At 31.7% G+C, this 11,985-nt stretch overlaps 1 protein-coding gene across 2 annotated transcripts; it reads right to left on the bottom strand.

Moving 5' to 3' along the window:
• Window positions 1-2,515: 2,515 nt before the first annotated feature.
• Window positions 2,516-7,038, bottom strand: LOC140882678 (ATP synthase subunit d, mitochondrial-like). Of its 2 annotated transcripts, XM_073288819.1 has the most exons (6): window positions 6,776-7,038; window positions 5,024-5,105; window positions 4,057-4,121; window positions 3,137-3,223; window positions 2,718-2,856; window positions 2,516-2,588 (listed from the first exon to the last, which is right to left on the bottom strand). In XM_073288819.1, the coding sequence occupies exons 1-5, from the start codon at window positions 6,944-6,946 to the stop codon at window positions 2,755-2,757; spliced, it is 507 nt and encodes a 168-aa protein (XP_073144920.1). In that variant the 5' UTR covers window positions 6,947-7,038; the 3' UTR covers window positions 2,516-2,588; window positions 2,718-2,754. The 2 variants fall into 2 exon arrangements, with proteins under 2 accessions (XP_073144920.1, XP_073144918.1); XM_073288817.1 differs by having other exon boundaries at window positions 2,516-2,856.
• Window positions 7,039-11,985: the final 4,947 nt, after the last annotated feature.

Below are 11,985 nucleotides of genomic sequence, written 5' to 3'. Positions count from 1 at the left end.
CATCAAATTGATTTTAAAAAATTGATTTTTAGAGAAAATTTACTCCTTTATAACCGTAAAAATGGATGCATCCACGTCTATAAATAATCCATCCGTTCCGATTATATAGTCTCATTTTTTATCATATAGCTTAAGAAAAAAACATTGAAAAAGTAAAGTATATACAAACTTCTCATTTTTATCCATATTTATTTAATATTCAAAATGCGATTAATAGTGTTATATTAGTAAAATATTATTAAAAAATATTACTAAATATAATGTAAACCTATATATTTGGGACCATAAAATAAATGACCCATATAAGCGAGACGAAAAAATATAATTTTACATTTCTATGGAAAAATTAAAATAGGACATCATAAAAGGAAAAACATAGACAATATCACAATAAGGTACGAAACTCATTTACCATATAAAACTCCAAGTAAAGTCTAACGAATCAATTTGTGAGATTGATTTTCTATTAGAATATGATTACGACATACTGGTTTCCGATGAGACGGTCTCACAGAGATTGTGGACCTTACTCATAAGGCATATTTATAATAAAATTAATTTTTTTTTCATGGATCAAATCAAATAAGAGATTCGTTTCATAAAATTAATTTGTGAAACCGTCTCATAAAATGTTTTTTTGTATTTATTTTTTTTGTATCTATACTATCTATACTATATTATAATAGTTGAGAGTTGATATCCTTATAAAAACTGTTTTTGGTATAGTTTGAGTACAACAAAATTTTCTTCCAATTTTGCCCCTTAATTGCAGCCAAATTTTTATGTTGCAGCAGTTTCTTCGCATTTTTTCTTCAATTGAAAATCTAACTGCCTACCCACATACATTTTCGAAGCACAAAATTTTAATATCATACATTATATTTCACACGCAACACGCAACACGCAACACGTGTGCTTCGTAACTCGTATATATAATGCATTCGGTGGTGGGGCTAGCATTTAACCTGATACAAATACGAGGGACCAAATCTAATGCTAAAATCCCCTCCAACCGAATGCCCGACCTTGAAACATGTGTATTTTTCGTTACACACATTAATACATATACACACACATACATATATGTATATTATGCAGACACACACACTTCACAGACCGTATGCATTCACATACCTTATCTCATCTTCCAACTCATCGTACAGTGCGTATGCATAAGACATCCCTTCTTTTTCCATACAAAACTTGCTAATAAATGCGTCCGATTCTATGATACGAACCTCATTTTTCATTTGATGATTTTTTTTTTATGTAGGTTCAAACTTGTTTGTGAGAATTTTTAAGAAACACTTCTCAACTTTTTCTTAACAAGATTTTGAAAATTTTGTTAAGAAAAAACTAAAAAGCGATTTCAAGAAGATCTCTCAAACATTATCTAAGGTATTTTTTTCCAAGTGCCAAATCTTAATTTTAAAAAAAAAGTGGGTATGTCATGAATTTTTTGGGCTACTCAATTTAATGTTGTTGATAAACAAAATAATGAGAAGTAAAGATGGGAAAAAATAGACATGACATTATTGTGCACCACTTGTGAATTATAATGTCAAATATAGAAATCAACCTTCCAGCTGCCCTCAATTATTAAGCTCCGCACTAACTTTAGAGTTTAGAGTGCCAACAAATATGGTAAATTCTCCATTTACGAAGCTTTCAAATGACATATAACACTGATTCTGGGATTTGCGCTATAAATTGTGACTCAGCCAGCATTTTAATTAAAAGTAGTTATTTAATAAGATGGTATTTTTTAAGACGGTCTAACAAATAAAGATCCGTAAAATGAGTTAATTATATCTATATCAATATCAATATTTAAATAAAATGAGTAAATCATGTCCATATTTAAAACAAAAAAATATTGTTTTTCATATAAGAAAATACCATTTTATAAGTGACACAGATAATATCCATCTCAAAAAATTCACCAATGAAACAGTATCACATTAGTTTTTTGTATTTAATTAATGGTTGTATATGATTTCACTTTCGATGTACCATTTCAAAAAGCATGAGCAATAACGAAAACTTGAAACATTTCCGTCCCCGGTATGCAAATTTCTTTCTTCTTCTTTTTTTTTTCTTTTTTTTTTCCTTTTTTTTTCCTCCAAATATATGATTTGCATTTGGCAACATTTTTTTTAATTTAACGTACTCATATCAACAAAGTATTAAAACACGTATCACTATTTTTTTAATGAATTAAACATACATCAAATAAGAAATTTGCTTATACCTTGTTCTTCAAATGATTTTCTTAATTGGTATGAAAAAAATTAAGTTTATATATTTGGAACAGAGTAAATAGTATGATTTAAAAGTTCAAGATATCCATTATCCGTCTCTTAAGGCCGAACTTAGTTCACCTTTTTCACATGTTTTCGGAATAAAACAATGGAGATTGTTATGCTACAAGTATTCTTCAAACAACAAAATTGCGCAAAAAGAAAAACATGCAGAACATTCAACATGATTTGAGAGTTGAGGCACAAGCCAAAAGTCAGAGAACATGACCATATTTATAAGTGCACGGTGTGATAGCCATCTCTCCATGTATAACACATTTGATAAAGCTGAAACAAGGTTTTAACAAGGGCAGTATTCTTGTCAATAATCTTCAGAATACTCGGGAGAAGTGAAATGAGAGAACAAATCTGGGCTGCCCTTTATTTCAAAATAGCATTTGTACTTGAAAGATTCACCTGAAAGTGGCCTCAAGAAACCCTATATGGCGTCAAACTAGTAGCCCCAATAGTCATTTCGAATTTCATCATCAAACTTCTTCTTTAGCTCAGGATGCTTTGCAAAGTATTCATCTGCAGTCATCGTACTAAGCTTCTTCTGTTGCACAATAAAAAGGTATGAGGGAACCACATATGGCAGTGTGTGCTTGTTTGTTGTGAAGGAGAGACAGAAATACGATAGATACATTCGCTCACCTCCCCTGTACTTTATGCATTTGCCACTAACCTCCCTTATCAAGCGCAAAAATTATAACATGCAAGGGATGTAAATGCCAAAAACAAAAAATGTAGGGAATGTGAATGCAAATTACCCAAATACGATAAGACATCAAAAGACAGGGATTCACCCAAAAAAACGAGAAGCACAACTACCTCACCTTTAACTCTTGGACTTCCTCGATTTCTTTTTCTAATCTTTCAGACTCCTTCAATGATTTCCCCTCAGCCTCTTTCAGCTCTACCAACTGCAACTCCAGAAAATTCACATATAAAAAAGGCTTCCACTTTCAAAACTTAAACTAGGAAACAAGTTCATCTTGCATTGGAATTTGGACCTACCTCAGGATACAAACAATTGTCATAAACATTGATACTTATTCTGGAGTGTGAGATAAATTTATAACAGGGAACACCTTTGAGACACTACATTTTCATCAGTATTTAACTGTTTCCACATGCTGTACAAATTGAAGATCATTGCAAATATGATGATATGGAAAATACAAGAAAAGCTCTGGATTATGAGGCGATTCCAATTTTCGTTATGGGCTGTTCAGTTCGCGGTTTCTTGAAATATTTTTTTTTAATAACTATAATATTATAGATAAAATGAGATTACTTAGAATACAAAAAGTGGACCAGTGGTCCACAAAAGCTAACTATTTTCCAATGCAAACAAAGGCAGCTATCAATCTAAATCAAAGCCAATTTCCAATCCCTATACAAATCTAATATAGCCAAAGATTGAAGATTTGAACCCTTGTGAGCCCAAATGGATACTCTCAATTTGATCTTGTCCCAAATTTCTTTCACCGCTTCTTCATTGCCTTCAAAAATTCTTCTGTTCCTCTCCAGCCATAACGACCAACACACGCAATGAACCACTATTAACCAAAATATTCAAGAATCAAGGAGCGATGGTTCCAAAGCAGGTGGAAGTGTGGAACTATATTTCTTAAATTTATACTAGGATTATGCATTGAATAGCTTCTACAGTTCGCGGGAAAGTAGAAAGGTTCAGATATTTCCAAATTTCTAGAAAAGGGGCAGAAATACAGATACGACTCCTGGTCCTCACCAATGCATCAAACTTAGGCTTGTATTGAGGAGTGACATTGTCAACGTACTGTGGGATTTTGATTTCTGCACAATAAGAAAGTAATAACACAAATTAGTTTAGCCAAACTCCACATTGCTGGGGAACTTTTCAACACCACTTATGAAAGCCAACAGGAATTGCATCTTTATTATTAACAAATGAGAGAAACCTCTTCAAACATTAAGATTGACATAAGATGAAATTTAGATATGATACTAGACTTGAGTCGTTGATCATGTTTCCTAGGTTTCATATCTTAATCTCTATTTATTATTCCTTTAAGGCGTTGGGACTGGGGGCTAAAACTAGTATACTTATCTTAGAATGGATAAAAACTTCTTTACTACTAAAACTATATTGAAGCTCTACACAGATTTTAAGACACATGGCATGTAAGTTCTTGCAAGATTCGGTCTTATTCTATTCTTCTTAACATCACTTAGATAAAATAATATCAAACATACTCGATCAACCACGCTATCAAATTTCCAATTTTATTACTAGCTATCAGCAGCTTTGTTAATCAAGTCAAACTGTAAAAGTAAAAACTGGATAATCTGATAAGCAGCCTCTCTCAAGATTACTAAATGGTGAATCAATATAAAATTCAATTTGTTGAAGATCCCAATGCTATTAAGAAAAGCGACAAAGACCGAATCAATAGTAGTCTAGGAAAAAATAGCCTTTTACATATTTGAAATACAGATAAACTATTGGTCAATGTACGGGCAAAACAGCAGCTCCTTGTCATACCAGACAACAAAATGGTTTAAATACACAAATGCAGACGGCAACTCCATGTTACACCAGATAACAAAATGGTTTAAATACACAAATGCAGAAATAATTGGCAACTTCACCATTTATAGATCAAATACCCCATAAAAAATTAACACAAAATAGGAAGTAAATGAAATGATAACCAAAAGATACATATTATGTGTACCATCATAAGCTTGCTTGTACATATCAACCAACCGATGACCAATGCCCTTCCTGTAATACTCCCAGTCTATAGGTTCTGGTTCCTGAAAAGTTGAGAATGGAAAGTAAGATCAAATGTAATTTCTATGTAAGCATCACAAGGCAGAAACAGATAATACATACTCTGTCTCATATATAAAAGCTAATTTGCTCTTACAACCAGATTATGAAAATCATTGGAAAAAAACAGCTTTCACACAAATTTTCTATTCTTTCTACAATTTATTTATTCAAAAAATGGTTGCACATTATCTGAAACTTCTATAATAGGGATATATTAGTAAAAATCAAGAAAATGTACCACTAAATTAGAAACTGGGTTATATATTTAGGACAATCGAAAAGACACTGATTCTTCAAAAAAAAAAAAAAGTAGGACCCACTAAAAAGCCACTTCTTAATACCAATGTTTATAGTTTTGACAATATATCTAGAAAAGCATAGCAGTGCTAAAGTTTGAGGATAAAAAACACAAAATGATGATACTAAATCGTGTGCGGATCAATGTACAACTAAGGCCAGATATTTAATGAAAAGGCACGTCACACTTTATTTATTTATATTATGGAGGAAAGTTCAAACGAGAAAAGAGAAATCAACAAGCTAAAGATTTCAATTTTTATCAAGGAAACAATTCTTTCCAGCATGTGCATGACACATTAACGTAACAAGGTATAAGTAAGAACAATGCAGCATAGCTGAGGGCTTGAGGCAACAACCGTTCCATAAAACTATTTAGAAAAACAATACCAACGAGCCAAAGAGGAGAAAATAAAGCTTATGTGTCGCATCACCTGATCCCTTGGCCAAAAATGTTAACAAGATTTCACATCGTAACATAGAGCGCCTCACATATTTTCTTATTCTTGAAGAACATCACTAAATTGCAATTTGAAATTCCAGATAAGTAATGAGGTTGATTTCAATTACACCTCTTTCCAATGCCATGCACTATTTAACTTCCCTTCAATCCATGAAAACCATACTGAACAGCTAAGTAGAGCGCCCGATTCAATGGTGACTTCAGTGGATGCAATCAATAAAAATGGGCTAGAAACTAGCCACAAAGAAAAAAAAAATATGCCATGTGGCACTACATAGTAGACCCCAGACATCAATTTATTTATTTATTTATTTATTTTATTTTTTGATCGGACCCCAGACATCAAATTTAACATGAAGAAACACATTTTTTTTTCTACTTTTACCTATTGTTGATGCAAAGTCCGAAATCACATATCGTAAAAACACTATTTTTCCATACATGAGCTTTGATCTACAGGCCAAATTTCCAGATTACAAACGACTTAAATCAACCAACTATACACTTTCCTGGATTTCAATGCCAGTTGTAGCAGCCAGGCCAGCAATCCAAAGTGACGAGACCTAACCCTTATTCAACCACATCACCCAGCCCCAACGCTTGGGTAGGAAGTAAAATTAAATTCTGGATATGAAAAAAGTTTCCGAGGGCCGTGAAACAAACACAATCACTCAACAGGTCCACTAATTTCCTACCCAGATCATCTCCGTGTTACAATTGTAAAGAAACCAAATCTCCAAAGACAAGACAAAGAAAATCTAATCAGAACCAATAGCTGCATCAGACATAATCCAACAAAAGAACAACTAAAATGAACAGATCAAAAGAACTCCCATTACAAAAGGAAAACCATATGACACAAAACAAATTCACACAGACCAAAGAATTAACCTGGCTGAACTTGGTCTGGAGCTGGGAGTTGACCTCGTCGAACGCACGGCGGAGGGTGGCGAACTCCTTGCGAGCTTCGTCGGACACCATAAGCTTGGCCATCCCCTCCCAGTCGATTTTCTTGCCCGCTTTAAAGGCCACATCCACCGCCTTCTTCCCCGCTCCGCTCATTTTTCCGTTTTCTCTATCGATTGATCCAACAATAAACACACTTGTTCTTCACAGCTTTTTGCAGGGTTGCTTACGCCCAGCCCAAATTTGCTATTTTTTATCTCATTTGGCTTTATTATTATTATTATTATTATTATTATTAATTATTATAAATTTACTACCAATAAAAGGTCACAAAAACTCGATCACATTTTGATATTAGAACATTATATTTACTAGCGAATGTATATATTTTTTGTATTTTAAATAAAAAATTGATTTTAAAAAACTTGATTTTTATAAAATAGAAAATAAATCGACCAAGTTATGAAAAAATTAATTGATAGTGACTCGTTGGATACACGCAATGTGTGATACAAAAAAGATTGATATCGAAGAAAAAAATTATATATATATATATATATATAATAATAAATACATGATGATCTTACAAGTGGAAAAAAATTAAGAATGTATTTATTAAAAAAATAAATTGAAGTTGATGGGGAATGAATAAAAAAAACCACAACCACGTACAGAAAATAAATCTATTTCTCTCTTAGAAGAGTGTTCCTTTCAACACTTAATTCGTGTCGTGGTGAATAATTAAAATACATGAAAGTTGTAGCTTTTGATCTTGGCGTTCTAATGCCGAAAACATCACTTCAATTGGAGTTTTCAGTAAAAAGTTATGCTCATTCTCCCGAGATGTGTCACTGTCAGAAATTCAAAACATTTGACACACTTCGGGGCATTTTTGATCAATCTTCCAAAATGATTTTAACAAAACTCAAAACATGAAAGATATTGACATTTAAAGTTAGTGACATAGTGGAATGACATGGTTGAAAATTAATTGGAGGATAAAATAGAAAAGAAAGTTGGTGTCCTCACATCAAATCAAAGAAAATAGTTTCTATAAGGGCCTCAACTATTATAAAATAGTAAAGATATATAAAATTAATTGTATTTAATAAGAATAAATTTGGATTAATGGTAATTAATAAGAATAAATATGGAAGTTCACGTAAATATACAAAAAATAGTTATCTTTTACTTCTTTTACTATTTATTTACTAAAGTTGGACATACTAGAATAACTAATTGGCGTTTTGTTTGTTTTTAAAATATCTAAACTACTATCACCCCACTTCTCATCACTCTACTTCCCCACATTTTCACGTTCCTTATTCACACCCAAATCTTAAACACATTGATTCATCTTTTTTTATATCACATATATTGTGTGTGCTTATTTGCTAGTTATATATTTTATTATTTATTGAAGGTGTGCATACTAAAATAACTAGTTGGTGTCTTGGTCTGTTTTTAAAGTATCTTAACTAACATCACCCCACTTCTCCACATTTTCATGTTCCTTATTTCTCACCCAAATTTCAAACATATTCATTCATCTTTCTTTTATATCACACATATTGTGTGTGCTTATTTGCTAGTTATATTTAATTACCTCTTGTTCTTCACAGCTCTTTTGCAGGTTGCTTATGCCCAGCCAAATTTGTCATTTTATATTCCACTTCGTTTGTCTTTTCCTTATTATTATTATTATTATTATTATAAATTTACTACCAATAAAAAAGTCATAAAAACTTGATTTAGTCAAATTCGATATTGGATCATTATTTTTATATCAAAATATTATTTTTTATATAGTAAATAAACATGAATATATTACAAAAATATGCATGTATCAACATGATACATATATAAATTTATTACGTGAAACATAATTTGTTCTAAAATGTCTAATGCGGATAGATTTACAGTTTACTAGATAAAATTCAATTTCTAAAAATATCATTCAATTTATAAGCATTGATTTATAACACGTATAATGTTTCAACTTGTAAACAAATAATCGGGTTCTATCATCATAAAATAAAAACATAGATGAAATAATGATTAAATACTAAAATTTTGTCACATTATATTTTAGGTATTCAAATAAAATTTTCTTTGTTATATTAGTTTGGCAACTTTTTGGGACGATTTCGCCACTTGATTTTATGGGCCGTTTGAGACCATAAAATTTCCCTGTAGGATACCAAATTTTTGAATCTTATGAACCGTAAGAGGCCCAGATCTTGATCACTCAGTCTACATTTTTTTTTTTATTAATGTATTTTGACTTAACCTTGAAAGGAAATTTATTCAAGTTCAATAATCGCACCGAAATATACATCTTATCATCCCTCCAATTTTGTTAAAAATATTTTTTAAAACAATTGATTCATAAAAAAACAGAAAGCGACAGTAAATTGTATAACAAAATCACGACAAAGGATTAAAAGTTAAAACAATATAATGATATTTTTTATATTAAAATAGATTAATCAAATGTTTTATTAATGATTAATTTTTATTTATTCATCCATGTTATATATAATGAGTTTACATTTAATAATTTGTGTAAACGAGACTTGTGTTGGGCAAAGTATAGTATAATTTCGTGTGGAGCATATTTCTTGCTAAAATATTGTGTAAGTATGCTCTGAAAGTTGGTCATGTTGCTTCACCACTCAGGTCTCTGTCGCTCGTGCACATCCCTTGATTTAACCTCCGCATGAGCCAATAGACTTGTGATTCATGTGAGATGAGGTCCTCTCCAGGGTCAACCTTTTTTTTAAAAATATAGTATAGTTTGAAACACGAGTATAATTGAGAATTTTGTCTCATGATATTAGACACGACGATATACTATGGTTACGTGATCACTTTTTCAATTATCATCCAACCCCTTACCGATTTCATAAATTACCGCAATATATTTTATCTAATTTAATAATTACAAGATTATCTAATTTTATAATTATATAAATAAAATGGATTCAAATATTCCTTTAATAAATCATGTTACCATTAGAGATATCAATGATCCGGACCCACAATAGATACACCCCATGTGGGGAGGCTTTGGGTCCGCTAAATGGGTTTTGGGGTGGGTCTCGGGTCTATTTTTTCAAATCCGAGAGGGTATGAGGCGAGTAATGGGTCTTATAAGACCCGTCCCATATATAATACATACATATAAAACTTATTGGCTTTCATATATTCTTTCTAGTCACTCACTCTCATAAGCTCCGTCATCATCTCTCCCACTTTCATCTTTTAATCTAATTCCTAAAAAATTATTCTTAAATTCTTCATGCTTTTAACATGCTATAGTTGGTCACTGCCTGTCTGACTATCCTTCGACGTTTGTCTGTCCTCCGGCGACTTCCTAACCTATGACCACCACCTATGTCCATTGTTATGGTTAGGGGTGCAAACGAACCGAAAGTGTTCGTGAGCTTTACGAGTCCGCTCGATAAATATTTGATTCGTATTCGAGCTTATCGAACTCGAGCCGAATTCGAACATGTTCGAACTTTTTTTCGAGCCGAGCTCGAGCCGAAATTACTCTGTTCGATAGTTTGCGAATAGTTGCCTTAATATTTAATTAATATAATATAATTATATAATAATATATATACATTTCGAGCTTTCGAACCATAATATCCGAATAGTTCACGAATAGGTTCGAATATTTCGAACCGAACTCAAACTCGAACTTCATTTCGAGCCGAAATCGAGCCAAAATAGTTGAAATTATCGAACTTCGAATCGAGCTCGAACTCGAATATACTCTTATCGAGCCGAATTCGAACCTTAAAATTTTACCATTATTCGGCTCGATTCGGTTCGTTTGCACCCCTAGTACTTATGGTACAAGTTTCATATTCAAATTTTAATTGATAAGTATTTTAAGGTTCTATTTCGCATATAATACTCAAAATCTCAATTCTAAAGTTATCTTTTTTCCTTTCGACCACCACCTATAAGAAATTCGTGGGTCTTGTGTGTCTAAGGGGTTCAACCCGCCCCGTTTCAGGTTTGGGGTGGGGCGGGTCCAAAGTATATTTAAACGGGTTGGGGTGGGTAATGGATCCATGTTTTCTTAATCGGTCGGGTCTCGGGTTTTGCCAAACTCTGGTCAACACAGCACATGGTGATGTGCATCAAACGGCGCCGTTTCCTTCTTTTCATTTTTCATTTTTTTTCTTTTTTCAATTTGTTTTGGCCTTTCGTTTCAACGCACAGTTTCCTTTTTTTTTTTTTTTTCAATTTGTTTTGGCACAACTGTGGGTTAAATTTATTTAATTTGAAACAATATTAATTTAAATAATGCTTATAAAATTAAATATTATTATTAATATAATAATATTTTTAACAATTTATTCATATCATATTTTCGAATTCAATGAGTACCGTGAAGTTTTTTTTGTCAATGAATAAAATTTTAAACTATATAATTTTAACATATAATGTTTGAATTAAAATTTATAATATTTTCATCATGAAAATATAACATAAAACTAAAATTTAGCACTACATTTAAATATAAGTATTTGCAACCTCTAAAATAAGTTATTATGTATTTTTTTCTTTACAAAATTTATTAATTTTTTTTAATAACTTATTTTTAAAGATTGCAAACACTGCTTTAACTTACATTTTATGAATGTGACTCAAACTCCTTTTCGATCGTCGTTCATATATAGTCCCTTTGGTGAACATAATAGCATGGATTTAAGTTTGACAGAACAACGTTAACACGAAGGCCAACATCCAAAACTGATAATCAATCAAAGTTGAACCCAAAACACGTCTGCGACCAAGACTTCAATGAACATCATCAAAATTTTAAAAAATGAGTAACACTCCTGTGAGACAGTCTCATACGTGAGACGGGTTAATCATACCCATATTTACAATAATAAGTAATACTTTTGGCATAAAAAGTAGTACTTTTTAATGGGTGACCCAAATAGGAGACCCGTCTCACATAATTAACCCATGAGACCGTCTCATGGGAATGTTTGTCTTTAAAAATTAACCTCCATCATTTGCCCACGAATCCCATTTTCAAAATAACTCACGAAAATGCACTTATTTCCCTTAAAAATTCTAATTTAATTTTTATATATAACCTACTGGACTCCTACAAAAAATTTTCTAAATTTTTTTAAAATTAATTCACGGATCCGCACCTTCACTCG

Source organism: Henckelia pumila, chromosome 2 (genome assembly GCF_033568475.1).
Source record: "Henckelia pumila isolate YLH828 chromosome 2, ASM3356847v2, whole genome shotgun sequence".
Taxonomy (NCBI): Eukaryota; Viridiplantae; Streptophyta; class Magnoliopsida; order Lamiales; family Gesneriaceae; genus Henckelia; species Henckelia pumila.
This window is presented reverse-complemented; position numbering and strand designations above follow the sequence as displayed.

Bases quoted from the DNA above. Each gene is read 5' to 3' on its own strand.
- LOC140882678 (XM_073288817.1), bottom strand. From the start codon at position 6,946: ATGAGCGGAGCGGGGAAGAAGGCGGTGGATGTGGCCTTTAAAGCGGGC. The intron at 3,224-4,056 runs GTGAGGACCAGG...CTGGAGTTGCAG, and splicing joins AGCCTAAGTTTGATGCATTG to TTGGTAGAGCTGAAAGAGGC. The intron at 2,857-3,136 runs GTGAGGTAGTTG...ATTGTGCAACAG, and splicing joins AGGAAGTCCAAGAGTTAAAG to AAGAAGCTTAGTACGATGAC.